Genomic DNA, 21,049 nt, shown 5'->3' with positions numbered 1-21,049 from the left:
TTCCTAGGATCGGTGTTCAGAGGAAGAATTACGAGGTGCAATTCCTTGTTAATGAGTTCTCTACAAAAGAAAAGTTCGAAGTGAAATTCCTTGAGAGACAAATTTGAGATGAAAAGTTGAAAACCCTTGTTCCACCCTCTAGGAGCAGCTATGGTGGGTCCACTCTCTAACTTGGTTAATGGTGGATATCATGTGAGTTACTACATCATGTTGTTGTGATTTATGTCATCAAAGGTGACAATCTTTCATTGGATATATGTGTGAGGTCGCTATTGCAAGGTGACGATCTTAGCAATAGCTTGATCATGTTATCATGATAGACTTCATTAAGTTGTCCTAAAATGTGCCAGTAATCATGTTAACAAAATGTATCATGATTGACTACATTAAATTGTTGTCCCGAAATGAGTCGAAAATCATGATACTGTGGTTATTGTGATGTATTCTTGATCCATTGTCGTGATAGACTACATTAACTTGTTGTCCCAAATTATGTAGGAAGTCATGACAATAAGTAAATTATGATAGTCCTGGATTGAGCTGGAAATCATGAGATCAAGACTAACTATTGGATTGACTATGTTTGTGTCCCGAAATGTGTCAAAAATCAAATAGTATATATTCTTAAAGGGATATAATTGTGTATAAGCATTTTTTATGCAAACTCAAATATGAGATTATTGAGTTTAAGAAGTTGATCATATCCTCCCTCACTAAGAGGGAGTGTAAAAGTAATAGCTTCAGTTGGATATGATATCAGTATATGAAACATACATATACATATGTATAAATATACATACATATGTAAATACATATACATACATATATGTATATATTTGATTTACTTCACATACTGATATCTCATGCTATTTGATACTTTATGATCATGCCCTAATCGGGTTGTGTGTGTGTCTGTGTATTGCGATAGTGTATATTGTGATAATTCCTCTTTTGTATCAAACATCGATTCATGACATTAATGATACTATATTTGTTGTTATGTTATTTGATAGACTACATTCACTTGTTGTCCCGGAGTGTCGAAGATCAAATAACTCACATCTTTCTAAGATATAACATATTCTTTTGGTGAGCATCAAGGATTTGATGCCAGTGCACATACCAAAAGAATATAAGTATGATGACTATCATATGATTGATAATCCTTGTTGAACCATACTTCAAATTATATTGAAAGATAACATCTAAGTTGATGGATATATGTCGATATGCCATTCCAAGAATATCATCTTGAGATGATATCTCTTCATATGCTTGAGAGCATAATGTGTTCTATAACAATCCTCCCTAGCTAAGGAGTGTTGGGTTGTAGCTTCAGTCAGATTGATTCAATCATGTGATACATTGTTGATGGTAAATCATCATTTAGACAAATATTCTTATATACATAATATATATATATTATATTATATGTATTATATTATATTATATATATGGTTATTTATATTATTAATATATTATTATTGTCTAATGATGATTAACCGCAGAGACATGTCTCATGATGAGACATGTCTCCTCTCATATTTATAAGTCTTCAAATCTGCGTTTGGAACACATTGATAACAATGGCAATGTTATTACATTTACATCCAAGCACAAAGTCTTAGGGTGCACAATACAAATTGGCAAAATTTTCTCGCCTTGGCTAAAGATGAATATTTACAATGAGTTATCTTCTTTATATAGGAAAATACGAGAAAGAAAGGTAGAGAGAAAAGGGGAAAACCTCAACCACCTTGACTTATTCTCTAACAAACTTCTAACTAACTAATTTGACTTGTTCAAAGTTGCATGCCTAATGCAGTTGCAACTTGACTACATGAGTTGATTGTACGGGGACATGTTATCATGTACTTACAACATAATTGCTCTTTACATGTAATCTTCCTGCCACTATTTACTTAAAGCATATAAAAATTTTGAATCTTTGAGCAAAACTAAGCAGCTAAGCAATGTGATAAGATCATTGATCTCCTCCTTGACCTTTGATCTTCACATGCCTTTTGGGAAAGATTGGGCCTCCCTTGAACAGCCTGTTGTCATTAATTAATTTGATGTCATAAGAACTATCTTCACTCCAACACTACAAGGCTTTCTGTCTAGTGATGCTAGTGATAAATGGAGTTTGAGGAACATGAAAAATCTGATCAATAGTCTCTGGATCAAGATTAATGATGGTATTGTTGTCTTAGTCCTTGATAGTTCTAGAGGTTGCATCAAAATGTCTAGCACATGCAAGGATGAACTCAAGTTCATGAGCTGCCACAAGAAAGGGTAGATAGCAAATGAATATGACTTTGTTTGATCCAAGTCATATTCTCAGTGGCTTCAACATTGACTCTTATGAGAAAATCTTCCATATCCATGTGTGTTACATCTATATCTTGACCCTCATCACTGTAAGAAGTTACTTGTGATGGTGGAATGGAGTTCTGGTACTATTTTCTTATCTTTTCCTTTTGCCGATGAAAATTCTTTTGACATTGCAGAGTGATGTAACTATGCAATTGTTATATGAAAGTTTCATAGTGTAAGAACATCATCGTATGAGGAGTCCATAGCAAGCTTTTGTTGTGTAAAAACATAGATTTGGGCAAAGTATGAATAGGTAAAGTGTTTGAGATGATTGCAAAGAGTGAATGAGCAAATGGGTCAAGCTCAGGAAGGCTCAAAAATGGCTAGAATAGCCAAAAAGGGGTTTTTTTGGAGTGGATTGCATATGCGGACAGCAAGCTTTAAAATGTGCAAATGAGTAAAGTGTACTAAAAAGGAAACATAGCATGCTTTAATAGGCATAAGTCATGCTATGTATTCGACAAACATGTGGGAAATTCTTCTTCAGCCATAGGGCAGCCATATGGAGGTTCATGGAATGCATATTGGTGGAATTGAGCTTGCATTCTCATACGGGAAAAAAGGGATTTGCCTTCATAAGAACCAGAGTTTACACCGACTACATATTCAAGTAAATGAGACCTTGCATATGCAACTTTGAAGAAGAAAACTGGAGAAAAAGAAGAGACGACATATATACAAAACATGCAAATCTGAAAATGGAATTGAAAGACATGCAATAAGAAACTCAAAAAGACCGAAATGCCTTAAAGAGAATCAAGGAAAAACATACCTCTCTTCACCAACCACAAAATAACAAGTCTTTCTCAAATCTTTGGACAAATCTGAAAATAAATCCAAGAGATTTTGGATTAAGATTTGTTTAAAATCACAAGATTTATATAGATTTTGAATTTCAAACATTGGGGATGGTCAATGTTCGAATTTGGACATGTGTAAGTAGTTAGAGAGATTAAATGCCCAAAATTTTAAAGTTCAAACAAACTTTGACCAAAGCAATGCCATATGCAAGTGGCATTCAAAAATGGTATCTGGGGCATCATTTTAAGCTTGGAAATGATGAACAAACAGGACATTGAAATACATAGCCTAGACTTCTCCTTGGACTGATTGGAAACCAAGAACCATGAAGAAATGCAGAATTTTTGGTTAAAATGTGCCCTAGACGGGCTGTTTTTTATCAAATGCATGTGTTAAGAACATGCTTTCACTCCCAAATTTGCCACACTTTAAATCGCCCCAATAAGTCTTGATTTTTGGTCAAAAACAGTACTTTTTTGTTGGATTACATATGCCAATATGTTAGCAATTACATAGATGCACTTTTTTGGAATGTTTGCATGTAAAAAATGTGCCCAAAAACCCTCCAAATGCAGGTTGCACATTAAAAAGGGGATTTCCTTGTGCAAATGCATATATTATAATGCATGCAATGTGCTTCAAAATTGCCACTTTGCCTCTTGCAATCAAATGCTGCCTTTAGACACGTTTTGAGAGAGCAAAAACATATTTTAGAAGTCATGCAATGAGGCAAGAAATTGCCACTTTGTGCTTTTAATAAGAGACTTAGTGCAAAATGCACTTTTGGAGACCATTTACATGTTTTAAAATACATGTAATAAACACAAAAATCGCCACCTTGAATTATAAGGCTTTAAAAGTCACTTAAACGCACTTTTGGTGACTAGTTACATGTATCTAAAAGACATACACTTGGGCAAAAAATCACCACTTCGCCGTGATGGGGTTTTAAAACATGAAAACACATTTTTAAATGCATGCAGTTGGGCCAAAATCGCCACTTTGGCTTAGGCTATGTAAAATGAGTTTTTAAAACCATATACACATGCAATTGGGTCCAAAATCGTCACTTTTGTCTAAGTTAAGTGAAAACTCACTTTAGACATGCATTTACATGTTATAGAAAACATGCAATTTGATTTTAAAAAATCCACTTAGTGGCAATTATAAAAGATGTATATTAATGGGTTAGAAAAACTCCATTTAAATGCATTAATATAATTAAAATAAACTTGTACATGCAACAACATATGTAAATGGATTAGATTTTCCCACTTACATTAATTAAATAAGTTTAAAATATGTAAATACATATTTAAAACCCACTTAACACATTAAAATGTGTTATTGCATATAAAAAGTTCATTTAAATTAAAGTTGGGACTTATAATTTATTGAAAGTGGGTTTTCACATAGTCATTTGCATGTGGATATATGCAATATGTAATAAAAACCCCACTGAAGTGCATTTAAGTGTCATATGCAATTAAATTTAATATCTAACTATAGTTTTTAATAAAGTAACATGAAAAATAGTCTTGAAATAGGCTATTTTCATAAAACATAAAAAAACCATAGTCAAATCAACTCAAAATGAGTTGAAATTTTAAAATGGACCACAAAATCCACTTTAACTATCAAATATTATTTTATTTCATGCTTTCACCATTAAAAAGCCCACATTTATGAGGTTTTTAATCGAGATATGCAATTGTTCTGAAAACCCCCACTTTTTCCCCTATAACTTGAGCTAGACAACCCCAATTTTGACCTAAGTTAGCTCAAAACGAGTGGAATTCTAAGGGATATTAGCCTAAGGTAAAAACAAGACTAAAAGCTATTTAAAACACAAAGAAGAAAGAAAAGAAGCAAAAGCTTGCCAAACATTGAGCGTTTGCAATCAGAGAAAAAAACTCTTACTAGCAAACAATTTGGGATTTAACTCTACAGAAACCTTCAAAAAGAATGCAGATATAGAATCACATAGAGTACAATTCAGGGATAAAGAGTTGTTCCATGACAACTTACCGACACATTTAAACAAAGAGGATGCGCCTACAAATCCATAACAAAATTGCATAGGGTTGTCCCATTTTTGTGAAGTCAAAATTGAAGACAAGGGGGCAGGCACTGATATAAACCTGTGCTTTTGGACATTTCCAAGGACCTCTCCAACAGGAAGAGGTGGGAGACATGTCACTGGGTTACCATGATTTTTTTTGCTTCTGTATTTTATTAGCATTTTAAACTTTATTTAGTGGATTTAGAATCTGGAATCTTCACAAGTTTATACCAATCTAAAAGAAAGTGACCTGAAGGGTTGATGGGAAAGCTCTACAGTTTTATCCAAAAAAAACTTGCAAATTCAAATATATCCAGTTCTCATCCAAACAATATTATTATTTCTTTTAAGCATTTCCTTGTCCAACATCTGAAACATTAGATGTAAAAAACAAAAGAGCCAGGATGTCCTCATTAAGAAAGGAATTCTTTCTTAGAAGCCACACTATCCTTGTTTGCAAAAGAACCTCGCTATTTGTGTATTTAAAATCCCTTCGTATCTTGCAAAATTTCCAGAGTTTCATCCACAGATAGCCATCAATTGCCTCCAAGGCCATGATAAACAAAAAAATACAAGAGAGAACATCCCAATAACAATGTACATAATGTTAATCTGATAAAATACTCTTGATCAAACACAACGGTATTCCTATACAAAAATGCTATTCATTAAAATTTAACACAAGCTAAGGGTATTCATCCATAAGGAAACCTTTATCAAGCAGGGAAATATAGAACATAATAAACTGGAATTAACAAATTTGATAACAATAATATTGTGTCTGTAAACAAAATTCAAAAAGCACCTGTGCTGCACTGTGTGCCATTGGATAAATTGCTGACTTGGCATAGACCCAAGAAGGCCATGATCCAGGACCAGATTGGCAAACCAAATCTGTCAAGACAAGAAACAGCATCAACTATCTCAATCTTGCCAATACGGTCATAAAAAATTAGAAGCATACAGATTATCTCATAAATAATGACTAACTTTCAATAAAAATATTATAAATAAAATATTTAATGGCACCGTTCATTTTTGGGAAAAAAAAACTTTTAATAAAAATGGTAATAACAGATGAAGTGGTTTATCATTTGTCATTAAGGAAGAGAAAGGACACATTTTCCAGAAAAAAACATTAAAAAAAAAGAGATGAATATGAACAATCACTATTTCCTCTACTCGTAGACCCAAGAATGCAAAAAAAGATGTATAATGTCATAAGCTGATTTTTACCAGCAATAAAATAATTTTTCGAATTTAATAATACTGCCAGGTCATTTCTTTTCTGTTTCAGATTTTCTCACACTATTATCTGTCACTGTGCTCCAAAATGGTTGTTCTGAGAAAATATCCTTTTCTGTATAACATGAAATCTACAGAGTAGAATCAGTCTAAGTAAAAGATGATAGAGAATCATGTTCAGCTCACCAATGCCTCCCGTGCCTGCTGCTTCAAGATTGATAAAGGCTCCAACTGTGGCCCGCCATTTATGTGTGCTCATAAATCCATGAGATGCCTGAAAACAAATGTGTACAGAAAAACTGAATTAATAACATAAAAACTAACACAAACACAATTGTACAATCAAAATGACAACCAATTACAAAGATTCTAAAAATGAATTCACAAGAATGACATAAAATATTGTAGAAAAGCATATTAGGAAAGTCAAATAAATTTAAATCAGTGAATATGCATCAGAAAGAACCTGGTCAGTCATCATTAAATAGCAGAGGCATCACAACCAAATCCTGGCTCATCACCAATTCCTAAATTACATTTTTTCCCACACAAATTCCAACTACTAAACAAGCATCACTTTGTCACAAAAAATGCAATGCACTAAAGGCACATATTGAATAAAGCATGAACAGTTAAAAGGCATCTGATGTTTATAAAACATTTGTGCATTGATTGAGCACACAACCTGATCACAACAATTGATAAAGACATACATGATGTCAAGACTGAAAATACAGATGATTTAATAAAGACCGTAGGATGTGAAAAGAGCTTCTGAAGTCCTAAATGGCTCTTAAAAGAATGCTAAAGAACTATTCTTTAAAAAATCTAACTACACTAGCATTGTGCAAAGGTGACATTCTGAAGGAAAGGCATTTCACTTGTCCATTAGAAAGTTAAAAAAGGGGACTTCACCAATTTCAAACATCTAAAAAATTTGATGGATGCTAAGAAACAGGTATGTCACCTTGGGAAGATAGTTACAGAATTGGTCAAAGGTATAAATATCAGTAAGGATCATAATTCATAACACAAAACGTTACAAGTTATTCAATAAAGAAAAGAAGAAACAAAGTGAACATTATTGTCAATAGAATAATAAGATTCAATTATCAATAAGGACTCTAGCATAAAAACATTTGAGGTTTATTATGATTTGCTAGAAACCCCATACATAACAAACTTGTCCATTAAACTTTAGAGGACCAATGCTTACCAAGAGAAAAAGCTCCTCTGCACCATTAAAAAGAAAAATGATCGGATGGGGGGGCACCCATCCAGAATCAATAATGAGCCGCGATACTTCCATCATCGATGCTGTTGTAAAACACAACAAGCATTAGTGTTTAGACAAACATTACTTAAAAACAAAAATAGAAACCAATATTTTATCTACAGAACGTATAGTGGACTTTAAGGAAGTCACTACCAATGTGCTTTAGAAGTTCATATAGAGTAAAACCAAACAACCAACCTATACATGAGCCACAGTCACCAGCTCCAGGGGATCCCAGTGGACTGTCAAAATGACCATTGATAAGAACGGCTGCATCATCATTTTTTGCATAAGCTGAGGCAATCCTGCCAATTCTCCAGTAAGTAATACATGAAGACAATTATTTGAGATCAAATTGGGGAACAAACTAATCTTGAAAAATAATGAAATCAAAGTTGTTATATATAACCAAAATGAAAGCAGTAGCAAACGCATTTCTTGTGAAGTTATGAACTTTAGCTTAAAGACAAGAAAATGAAAAGTGAATTACAAACTAAACAGTAAACCAATAAAAAAATTTACAAAATAACCATCCAATTTTGATAGGACAAAATGGTGAACCCAGCAGACCAATAGGCGTTTACCAATTCTTAAAAGTATTTCAAAGTAACTGATAAATTATTGGATCAATTAATGAATGAGCAAGATGCTCATTACATAGTTTACAAAGATGTCATTATTAGAAGCATTCTAATAACAAGAGAATAAAAGAATATTAGAAACATTCTAACACTTACAAGATACACAATATTGACCACTAAAAGAATAACAAATAAGATATTCAGAGATATTATTCTAATGCCCTCCCTTAATGGTCAATCTGTCAACTACACCAAGGAGCTCCTTAACAAATTTATCTGGAAGGAGTGAGTTGGTGAGAATATCGGCAGTCTGGTCCGCTGTAGGAACATACTGCAAATCCACGAGTCCGTCTACAACCAGTTGTCAGATAAAATGACAATGGATGTGAATATACTTGATTTGCTCATGGAAGATTGGATTTTTGGCAAGTTTAAGCACCCCTTGATTGTGGCAAAAGAGGCGTGATGAACCTTCGTGAGACATATGGATGTCGGAAAGCAACCTGTGAAGATAAACTGTCTCACAACCTGCTTTGATTGTTCCTTATCTTCAGCTTCCGTTGAGAAAAGAGACAATGTGTGTTGCTTATTAGTGGTCCAAGCAATGGCACTAGTGCCCAAATAGAAGACATACCCAGAAGTGGACTTTTTGTCATCAACAGAGCCTCCCCAATCTGAGTCTATATAACTGATGAATTAAGCATCTTTGCGTACACCCCTAGAGGATACCAAGTCTGGCATGCCCTTAACATAGCGCAAGATGCGCTTTACTGTAACCCAATGATCTGACGTAGGAGTTGTTGTGAAGCAAGATATGTAACTTACTGCAAAGCTGAGATCAGGTCTAATGGCAGTTTCAATAGGAGAACCAGATTGAGCTAACAACTTTAGACCAAAATCCATAGGTGTAGATGAAAATTTGCAATCTTGTATTCTAAATTTGTCAAGAAGAGCCCAGGCATACATAGAATAGGAGATAAAGATGCCATGTGACTATTGCCCAACCTCGACCCCTACGTTGTAGTGTAGAAGCACAAGGTCAGTCATGTCAAAACACAGGCATTAATTATGTTTGATTTCTTGAATCAAAGATGCCAAACTACCAATAATGACTAGATCATCAACATAAATAACCAAAAGGATGATGTCACTAGCAATAGTATTCACATACAGATTCAATTCAAAAGCACTCTTATCAAAACCCTAATCTATGAGGTACTTATTAATTTTCATATACCATACCCGAGCAGCCTGTTTGAGGCCATAGAGTGCTTTCACCAGTTTGAGTACCCAGTGTTCTTTACACGCAACCTTGAATCCAGGAGGTTGCATTATGTGCAATTCTTTTAGTAAATCATCATTGAGGAAGGCACTTTTGACATCCATTTGATTGACCTTCCAATCACACAGAGCTGTCATGACTAGGACTAACTGAATGGTGCTCATCTTTGCTATTGAGGCAAAGGTCTCCTCATAATCACGCTGAGAGAATCCTTGGGTAACAAGACGAACCTTGTAATCACCTAAAGTACCATCAACCTTTTATTCGACTTTGTAGACCCATTGTTTTTTAAAGGAAGATCTGACATAACCCAAATGTTATTTTCCAGCAAACTATGATGCTCAGTTTTCATAGTTTCTTCCCACTCAAGTATCCCTTTTTCCTCAATGTATGTTTACGGCTCATAGACACTATGAATGTTGGTCATGAGAGAAAAATTTACATAGTCAAATGGTTTGCTCTTCTTCTATGCAATTCAACCATTGATGAGCTCATCTTCATGAAGATTGCCAATCGTCTTAGCTCACCATTTAGGTCGGAAAGTAGAAGTGCCAACATCAAAAGCGAGAGGTGCAATGGAATCATCATCATCAAACAAAAGATCAGATGAATCCAGAGACAAATCAAGTGGTATGTCTACATCTCTAAGTGAGTCGACAAGGCAAAAACAAGAATAGTTGGGGTCTTCTCAGCAGAACCCCTACCATTAGGTGGACCTAACGGAAAGCAGATACCCAAGTCTTGAGTCTTGTGAAATTGATCCCTTGAAAAAAATATATAGGAAAGAGCTGAAATGGCCTTGAGAGAGTCTTGATGTGCCACATTTGTTTCTAGCTCTTGGCATTTAACTTTGTGCATTTATCATCAGAGATCCAAACAAAAGCATAGGCGCCAAAAACTTTGAGATGACTTGTTACATCCCAATTTTTGACCTAGCTTGAAATATAGCCGTTGAGGTTCGCATGAAGTTAGTTGGCAGTTTAATTTGTTATAATCTAGCAAAATGGTAAGATAGTTAGTCGTTATGATTTCAAGTGAAGATGACATGTTAGTTGATCGTTAATCACGAATTCATGGAATTGAGATGAAGGTTAACTGTTATGATTATTTATGATTAAATAATTTATAATTTAACTGTGGAGAAATTCCTTGCAGGAAGCATGTCGAAGGGGTGGAAGCATTGTCAAAAAAGAATAGGCAAGAGCATCACCATCATTGGGCAGATGGGTAGAAGATCTAGCAACTTGAAACAGGATATATTTCTAGAACCACATGAATTATTCATAATTTAATCAAAATAATTGGGTTAAAATATATAAACATATCTCAAAGGATTTTAATATATCTTTCATAATATTATTTTAATTAATATTTATAAACGTTCATAAATGTATAAATGATTTGGCACCATTATAATTTAATAATTAATAAAGTAATATTGCTTGTACATATAAAATTTTAATAACATTCGAATTATAATAACATTTCAATTATTATAATTCTCGAATTATAACTTTCCAACTCCATTCTTTACGATTTAATATTCTTTGCTTTTTAAAAACACTTGGCATGGAGATCAATTTAATTTTGACAATTTGAATTGTACAATTATTTTCTAACTTTATTCTTCTTTAAAAAATTCGATTTATTTTGCATTCGAAGGTTTCTTGTAACGGATGGAAGTCATAGAGTCGGACTCTTTATTATTTATTAGACTCCCGTAATTATTCAAGCATTCAATTTCTTTTCCTTTAGTCTTTGAAAACCCATAGCCGCTGGTAATCCCAAAAACAAAATTGAGAAATTCGAGTTGTATTCGCCTGAACTTCTCTATTCACTTGCCACGGATCACAGTTCTGAAAGTAAGAATTCATTCCAAGCGCAAGCTTTCCAAAACCGCTTAAGGAGTCACGTAAGGCACATGTCGCACCCTGAATTTTCGTTTCTTTATTTTGCCAAGTCGTTGCACAGCAAACCAAGATTATTTATATGCTAAATCCGTTAGTTCTCAGTTTAGCTCTTTTCATTTTTATAACAACAGTAATAAGAAAATTGTGAAACCGTTTCCATAGTTTCATTCAATTGCAAAGAATGATAGGTAGGGTATAGATGTATATACACATTTGTATTTTATATTGGAAGCCATGCCGTGTAATCAAACAAATAAGTTTGAATCCAAATACTTCCAATTATATAACATAAATCTTTATCATTTTGCTATGCCGACTACAAGCATAATCTTTATTTTGCTATGTCGGCTGTAAGCATAATCTATATCATTTTATGCCGACTGTAAGCATAATCTTTATTTTGCTATGTCGACTGTAAGCATAATCTATATCATTTTTCTATGTCGACGGTAAGCTTGTCTATCTGATAGAATCCAGCTGAAGTTGAAAATGAGTTATAATTAAATTCATTACAAGTTGTGAATGTGCTAGTATTAATTTAAATACGGAACCCACCTTTTTCCTTTCAGTCTGAAATCGATTTAATAAAAGAAGATTCTTGTTCAATTATTTTGTTCAATATCTCCTTGATAATCTTTATTTTAACTTAGAGTATCAACCTTTAATAAGCTACAATAACCTTGCATAATAATTTTGATCAGAACTTAATACATTCTTTCCTTTCGTGATGAGATGATAAATGAATCCACAACAAGGAATTCACTAGCGATAATGCTATAATAGGTGGTGAGGTGTATGGTGGATATGACTCGTGAGCACCTGGGAATCACTGACATGGTAGCCTAAAATGGTGAGGAGGTGTATAGGGTCTGCAAGAACGTGGATGAGAATTCAATTATGATTAAATTAAGTAATTAAGCATTCAAATTTTGAAATCTTTAAAGAACATAATTTACGTAAACACAAAATGTGCAATGATGGTTGTATGTAATCTTCTTGAATAATTGATAGAGCCGTCTGCTCTGAGAATTCCAAATACCTGAAACTCACCTGGTTGAGTAGCCAAGAAGATGGGTGATGAAGTGTGAGAAAGGAATCACCAATAATACGAATCAGTATCAACTATGACATTTCAATCTTTATCATTTAATTAATAGTTCATGCATTATCCTGTTATCATGATCTCCTGTTGCCAAGTCGTATGGTGAGTTAATTACCAGGAAGCCCAGTGGATGGCAAGATGATCCTTGTTTGTTCCGGGTAGAGAGGGCATTTCTCATTAGAGATCGTGTGGGGATAATAATTGGTACGACGTTGGGTGGTTAAGCCCCTTACAATGTTTCACTCTCTCAAGATGTCGGACATGCGTCAAACAGAGAAAAACCATGCATTCAATTGTTTATCAGAAACAGGTATTATCATTTTTATTTATGGGGAGGTAAGATTAAATTGAATTATTTCATTGTCACCGTCATTTTACTTTCATATATATAAATAACGAATATAAGTGTATTTTCTAATCTTGAGTTAATGTCACAGTTAAGTAATCGGAAGGAAGGAATCTGAAGCCCTAATTGATTGAGTGACAACTGGAATCCTACATGATACAACGATATCGGAAGCCCTAAATGAATCTATGATAGCAGAAGCCCTATTTGAATCAGCGGTATTGGAAACCCTATTTGAATCAGTGGTATTAGAAGCCCTATTTGTAATAGCAGTATCAAAAGCCCTAAATCAACCGATGGTAAACGATGCCCTAATTGATACAGTAGTATGTGATGCCCTAGATTAAAATATAGTGGTATTTAATTGTAATTATCCTCTGATTTTGAGATAGTGTTTTTTTTTTTAGATGATAGTCATCACGTGAAATTGTTTTGTGGACTAACCCAGGTGGTTGCAAAAGCATCCCTAGTTTGATTTTGGTCCTAGTTTTCTGAGGTATGTGATTTTCAATTTCTGTAGTAATTTCATTTGATGGTATTTCAATTTTTTAGTTAAGAAATTTTGTTTAACTAATTTGAACGGTAAATCTTATTCACATGAACATGAATAATATAACTGACTTCCTATGAAACGAAGTAATAACTGCATTCTTCGAGTATGTTAGATGTTTATTTAGACCTAGGAAAACAGGATGTTACATGACTGATTTTAGGCTTATGGCTTTACTAGGCCTCTTCCAAAGGCAGCTTCTTAACAACCATTGTAGGAGAGCAGTTGAGAAGATAGACATGAGTGTGGACAGCTTTCAGCCCAAAGTTCCTTTGGAACACTCTTGTGTTCAAGCATAGACCAGGCCATTCCGATGATTGTGCAGTATTGTCGCCCAACGACATTGTTTTGCTAAGGAGTGTAGCATGTTGTTAATTGACACTTTATGCCATGTAAACAGATATCAGAGAAGGCAGAGGAACAAAACTATCCCCCATTGTCAGTTCTAAAGTAATAATTTGTTGACCAAACTCTTTTTCTACAAATGATTTGAACTTTTGAGACACAAAAAACACCCCTGAATTTTTACAAAGAAAATACACCCATATTTTACAACTGATATCATTAACAAAAAGTTAAAAATACCAAGGCTCAATGACAAAGGCAGTAGTCATGGGTGCACAAACATCAACATGGACCAATTGTGATACCTTAGAAGCTATCCAAAAGTCACCATCTGAAAAAGGAGTGTGATGTTGTTTCCCAACCTGACATGATCCGCAAACTCCAAGGTTTTCAGTCTAAACATCTGGCAATCCAATGACAAGATCTTCCCAAACAAGCTAAGAAAGATAGTGCACATTCAAGTGGTCATACCGTTGATGCCAAAGTGTACTAATATAGGAGCGTTGGGTTGCGATGGCAAGCTCTTGAGAATTCCCAGAGTCAACAAGTCTGGAAAGACCATGATCCTCAACACTTGCGGAAACTATAGACTGAGTTTCCCAATCAATGATACTGCATTGATGTGAACTGAAGGTCATGTCTAGCCAAGAAGAATCTCTCAAATTTGACTTACTAATAGAAGGTTGAGTTTAATTCGTGGAACATAGTACCAACATCATGGAGAATTAATTGGATAATGAACATGTTGATACTACTGTTGTATTTGTTCTATGGTTATTATCAACATTTTAGCAGATAACTATTCCACACATGAACTTACTGTCCCCAAGGAAATTGCAATAGTGTTGGCTCAAGAACGCTAATTAATATTGAATATGCAATCTCAGTTTAAATGATGACAGAATACCTTTAATTCTAATCTGCAGGAAGATTAATGGAATGAATTCCTACACATAAATAAAGCTACCATAAAACACTGGCAAATAGATTATAAGACTGGAAATCGTGTACACACCCGTTTTCACCAAAGGAGGTTACTACATGCTGGGGTAATATGTATTTACTTCCTACCTTCTCACGTCCTTGTCAAGCGGCTGTGAACTGGCATCGACCTTGGTTTCAGATATTGCATCCACAGTTTCACCTAAGCCACTTCCTGTGTAATCTTCACCCTGTATGAACCCGTGATAGATGGAAATGTAACTTCACAATATGCTGGAACAGGAGTCACGGGACTGTAACTGTCTACCATCTGCAATATTGAGACTATTTACCACCCACGTCACTGTGACTGTCTACTACCCATGCCACCTAGTGGTCTTCCTTTTTCCACGTACCAACACTGCATAACCTGACCCTTGTAACGTTGGCTTGGAGGTCGACTGTTGCCTCTACCTGTTGGCCTTAACTCTATCTACTAGACTGAAATCATATACCAAAGGCTTAGGTCTGAGAACCTTCCTCTTGTTGACTGTACTCTGTCAATCTGTTGTACACTTCAAAAGGACTTCATACTACCTTCCAACTATTATGCAGAAGTTATGCACAAACATGCCAATCAACTACAATGTAGATAATGCACCAATACCATCAACCGATTATTATCAAATGTAGGAATTGATGCAATACTATTATTCTGCACTTTCCATACCTGAATTTGATGTAACCTCACAAGGAATATTGGAGCTGCGTCCAGCCTTCCAAACTTCTTTAGGGGTTTCGTCCTTAAGAGAGCATAGTCACATTTAAGCAACCAGTTTTTTTTTATCAATATCATAAATCACGGTCCTAATCCCAATGCAGATACTTGCTTTTCTAACCTTGATGTGAGGGAAGATGCGAATAACTAAGTAATGTGGGATAAATTCATATTTTGTCTTTTAGTCACTTAAATCATTTTTGTCATAAAGTGACTTTAAATGATAACGTACTTTATAAATCAACTTAATAAAATAAAGTGACTTAACCTTAGGAGTTCCCTTAAATATCCCCCCCCCCAACGAAACCAAATAGATCCTTGTGACTAGCTGGCATCCTCAAAATAAATGTTGTTAGCCTATCCGGATGGAAAAATAGACCAACAATGCGCCATTAGGTCTAGTGCGAAGAAGGGGACATCATAGTGAAGTGGTGGGAGGCACCTAAATAAATATACCAAGTAGAGGATTTGACATGATCTACAAGTCTTATAAAGGCATAAAAGGAAGACTCACCCTGCTTAGTGTGCTCCCAACATGCCGCTTTAGGCTATGAATCAAATTGCTTGGCTTGAGCAACTAAGTGTTTACGACACTCTCAACTTCATATGACCAAACTTCTGACAATAATTGCACTAATTGTTTTTCTTTTGTGGGCCTTATGATGAATGAGCTGAGGGATTCTAACTTGGAGAAATTATAGTTGCATGTGCCCTTATAAATCGAGTTATCTAAGAGAGCTTGTGTCCACCCTCTCAAACAACCACTAGACACCATCCCTTCTTACTTATCCTTCTACAAATGAAGAAGATGTACAAACACCCCAAAGTACCACCCTTAAGAGAGGCCCATTAGATAGGACATTTCAAAATGAATTGAAAGAAATTGTTGATGCAAAGGTTGGGCATTGCCTCTTTGTGAATGGTCTCCCATTCAATCTAGTGAGATCACCTTATCGGAGAGATGGTGGAAGCAATAAATGAACCACCTCGTGATTACCGAGGTCCTAGATATGAAAAGTTGAGAACCACCTTATTTCATAGTGAGACAAAAAATGTAGACATCCTCCTCAAACCAATAAGAGATTCTTGGGTCCAAACAGGGGTGACTAATGCCTCTAATGGATCAAAATATTGCAAAAACAATCCATTAATAAATGTGATTTTTGTTTACCCCAAGGGGGCAATGTTTTTGAAGGCAGTTGATTGTGAAGGGGAGGTAAAGGATGCAAAATTTATTGCCCGAATTCTCATTGAATCCATAGAATTTGTGGGAGTTGATAATGTTGTCCAAGTAGTAACAGCAGTGCTAAAGTTTGTAGGGCTGCAGGTGCTTTGGGAGAAGCACGATATGATCATATCTTTTGGACACCATGCACCGTCTGCTCCTTAAATTTGGTGATGAAAGCAATTGGCACCCAAATTGAATGGGTGAATAAAAGTATGAGGGTGAGGAGATCCAAATGTTTGTGACAAAACACATACATCACAAGCAACTTTCAGAACTTTCTCCCACTTTGAATTATTGAGGGTAAATTTTAAAATTAATTTACACTTTATTTTGTTTCATTTATCATTTCATGTCTTACTTCATATAATTGAAGAAAATGGTTTTTGTGTTGTTTACATATTGGAAATGTGTCATTGATTGACAATTAACATGTTATTAGGTGGTTGAAACTCACTTTGCTTCACACACAATTGTACTTAGACGACTTGTAAGGGTGAAAGATGCATTGTTCCAAATGGTTAATAGCAACCAATTGAGTCTTTGGAAGCAATCGAATTCAGTAAGGGCCCAAAAGGTAAAGACAATGATCTTGGATGATGATTGGTGGGCTCAGGTGGATTGTCTATTAGAACTCACCAAGCCCATCATGTCTATGCTTCGGTTTGCCGACATTGATGAGCCTTGTTTGGGGGACATCTATGATGCCATGGACTCCCTAAATGCTAGAGAGAGTGAAAACAGTAAGTTTAAATTTTTATTCAATACTCGATTCTAGTTTGTTGAGATATTTTAAATTTTTATTTTGATTAACAATAAATCAAGATAACTTACATGAACATCAATTGACATCCCAGGTCATTCATGGGAGAGAGAGAGCGTGATCCTGAGGTCACCTTGTAGAAAATGGAGTCAATTGTTTTTCATCGCTAGAACAAGATGACTAAACATTTACACCTCCTGGCATATGCATCTCCCAGGTATTATAGCGTTGAGATGTTATTCCTGGTAGAGTGCCACCATGCAAAGATCTTGAGGTTACTAGTGGGTATGAGAAGGCATTTAGTAGGCTCTTTAGTGTACCTAAGGTGGCATCAAATGTTAGGAGAGCATTTGCAAACTTTGTCTCAAGAAAATAATGTAGACCCTAATGCAATCAATGATCAAAGTCAAATGGAAGGCATTGGATGGTGGTACCTAAATGGGCAAAATTATATGTACCTCCAGCCTCTTGCCATTAAGATCCTATCACAAGTAAGTTTTTAAGCTTTTTTTCCTTTTTTAATGGCCACTTAGCTTTTGGAATCAGCACTCTTAAATTTCTATTGTATTGCAATTTCTTATTTTTTTAAATTTTGTTGGTTGTCTCTCTAAGTTGCGAGCTCTCTAGCTACTAGGCGGAATTGGAGTACATACTCTTTTATCCACTCAGTGACGCGTAACCAGTTGGGTTCCAAGAAAGTGTGCCTTGTGTCACGCAAGGATCCAAGATACAAGAAGGGGCTAGAGAAGTTGTGAGATGTAGCACCCAAGTCTCCTAGCTTGGATATGACCATCCAATCTAGCTAGAGCTACCTTGTGGGTTGAGGAGGATGATGATGATGATATAACAACATATGGGGCTAGTGGAACCAGTTTGGGTTCCAATGACAAGGATCTAGATACAGTTGTAGCCAAGTATCAAGCCATTGATCGCTCTTTATTTGATGACCCATTTGACCCTTGAAGGGCATGAATACTATGATCATTGATAAACTATTAAACAATTGACATTATAATTTTCAATTTTATTTATCCTTGTGTTTCAAACTTTATTATTTGATGAACTAGTCTATGTTTTGAAATTTCACTTTGCAATTTAGTAATTCAATGTATGATTTTCTTTATAATCATGAAGATAGATTAATGAAATGAGCGAGTATTTAATGATTACCATTGACATTTGTCTTTGCTCAATGATCAAGCAAAATATATCCATACTATGAAATTACTTAGTTTTGCAATTATGCATGTTTCCCTTTTTTTTTTGTATATATAATGCATATATATATATGTCATAGTTACACTGCCAAGAGGGACATGGGGACATGTTTCCAAGATGGGGAGACAGAGGAGCCTTAATTTGGGGACAGCAGGGGGATGACAAGGGACGGGACGTGGGGGATTGTATATACTATACATATGGTACTTAAAATGCTAGTTATGAAATGAAGTACTGCAATATAAGATATAAAGATGTAAAAGAGTAAATACTTGAACATTGCGTTGAATTGGAACATCAAACATTGAACATAAATAGTCGAATCAACAAATACTCAACACCAGGATGCCCCCCATCCTCGACAGAGGTGGCGAAATCTGGTGTCACCGTTGGGACAAAGTCTCCAAGTCCCTCAGTGTCCTCATCTCCAAGACATGGGACAAAACGAGGGGGGGTGCGTCTCTATGTTACTATGATATATATAGGGGTGTGTCTCCATGTTACTATGGTATATATATATATATATATATATATATATATATATATAGACACACACACACACTCACAAACCCGCCCACAAACCCAAATGGGAAAAATAAAATGTCCAAAACCAGGAACCTGAACTCAAATCCGTCCCTGAACCCAATTTGGCAACTAAGGTGAAAACCCTAGGTAGCCCAAGTCATAGTGTAGATATACATTATACAAAATTATCACACACAAACAACATAATTAACCAAAATAACAAAGAATTCCAAGTAAGAGCAATGTAATGTTAATGACGAAAGCAACATGTATCTATACACACAAAATGATTGTAAAGCAAATTATGGACACATATACAAAAATCCTCATTTTATTGTGATTTTAAACATGGATAGTATATCCTCAGATAATCAAAAAAATCTTGCAATAGGACAACTATTAGAAGCAACCACTCACCAAATAGGAAAAGACATTGTTTCCAGAATCCATAATTTTGATTGAGAGGCCTTCTAGATTTCTACAGTATTTTTTTACATTAAAGCTATGAAGTTTGGTTCGCCTGCCTGGGACCCTAGTTTGGACACAGCTCTAACCAGTTCCTAGTTTGAGTCTGGTTCATTTGTGGGTTTGGATAGGGCTTGAACCTAGGCAGGTTGTTTTTTCCAAACCAAACCTAGGTCGAACCAAGAAACACTAAGGCAAACCAAGTGTGAACCAAGTTCTATAATTTAGTGCAAGAAACAATTATTACAGAATTTGAATAAAATCCTTAACTTTACAAAACAAAATTTGTTGGAAGTTCTGATATTTATTACGTCAAATTAAACTAGCCCTCAAAATTTTTATATCAAATTGTTGATAATGACCCTTGTTCAGTGCAAGCCCTCTATAGTGATAAATTTTATTTTAAACATTAAACAATATCTTCAATAGGTGAAGGGAGTTTCTAGTTACTTTTTTAACATTTATCAAGTAGGACATTGATTAAAAACAAACAAGCTCTATGTATAGTGAAAAGCTAATAAGCATTTGAGGACTTCGAAAGCGAGAATATTATCGATGTAGCTGATCCCATTTGCATTGGCATTGTTTGTGAATCAACTAATGCCTTTGGTGATGAAAAAGGTGATGAAAAATTAGATAATCCATTGGCTGATTAAAACTTAGTATAAAGATCCAATTGTTAAAAGTCAAAGCAATGATACTTGAAATCAATATTATTATTTTTAAATGTTGATGTTGATATAATGCTATGATTACAAGTTTATGGAGTTCAATAATATCTAGCAGACAAATAAATGATATTAATATTGAACAACTAAAATAATTGAATATTATCAAATCATATAAATATTACATAAACCAAATAAGCTAATTCCTAAACAAACAAATTAACTACTAAAATAAGTTCAAGAAATTAATAAATGAGATATAGCTATCGAGTCCAATTATTAGAGTTAAATCTCTCCATTTTTTGTTTCTCTCTTCCATAGATTTACTTTTGTTTCTAGTAGTCACTCTTCTTCTATGTTTCCATATTCTCTCTTTGCTCAATATAGAAACTCTCTCTATTCAAAATGTTTCTATTTCTCTCTCTTTGTTCGTTATAAAAATATTCTTGTGTATACTTGTATATATAGATCATTTATGATCTTTGTTTAATAACACATTATTTTATCATAATATGGTATCAAAGCTTTTTTTTTCAAAAAATAATAAGTTCATTATTGAAATTTTCCGAGTTCAAAAATCTTTAATTTCTTCACAAAATTTTAGACTTGA

General features: G+C 34.6%; 1 protein-coding gene across 3 annotated transcripts in view; it reads right to left on the bottom strand.

Moving 5' to 3' along the window:
- The window catches only part of LOC149567512 (Zn-dependent exopeptidases superfamily protein), a 153,434-nt gene that overhangs the window by 119,471 nt on the left and 12,914 nt on the right, over positions 1-21,049 (bottom strand). For 2 of the 3 annotated variants that reach the window (XM_089820730.1, XM_089820731.1), the window contains exons 4-7: positions 7,959-8,065; positions 7,701-7,801; positions 6,671-6,758; positions 6,045-6,133 (exon numbers count right to left, since the gene is read on the bottom strand). In XM_089820730.1, coding sequence (XP_089676856.1) covers positions 6,045-6,133; positions 6,671-6,758; positions 7,701-7,801; positions 7,959-8,065 — 385 coding nt within the window. The remainder of the gene's footprint in view (positions 1-6,044; positions 6,134-6,670; positions 6,759-7,700; positions 7,802-7,958; positions 8,066-21,049) is intronic. The other variant, XM_089820732.1, reaches the window with a different exon arrangement.

The sequence above is a fragment of the Cupressus sempervirens genome, chromosome 3, assembly GCF_028749045.1.
Source record: "Cupressus sempervirens isolate cs-2001-9-10 chromosome 3, ASM2874904v1, whole genome shotgun sequence".
Classification (NCBI taxonomy): Eukaryota; Viridiplantae; Streptophyta; class Pinopsida; order Cupressales; family Cupressaceae; genus Cupressus; species Cupressus sempervirens.
This window is presented reverse-complemented; position numbering and strand designations above follow the sequence as displayed.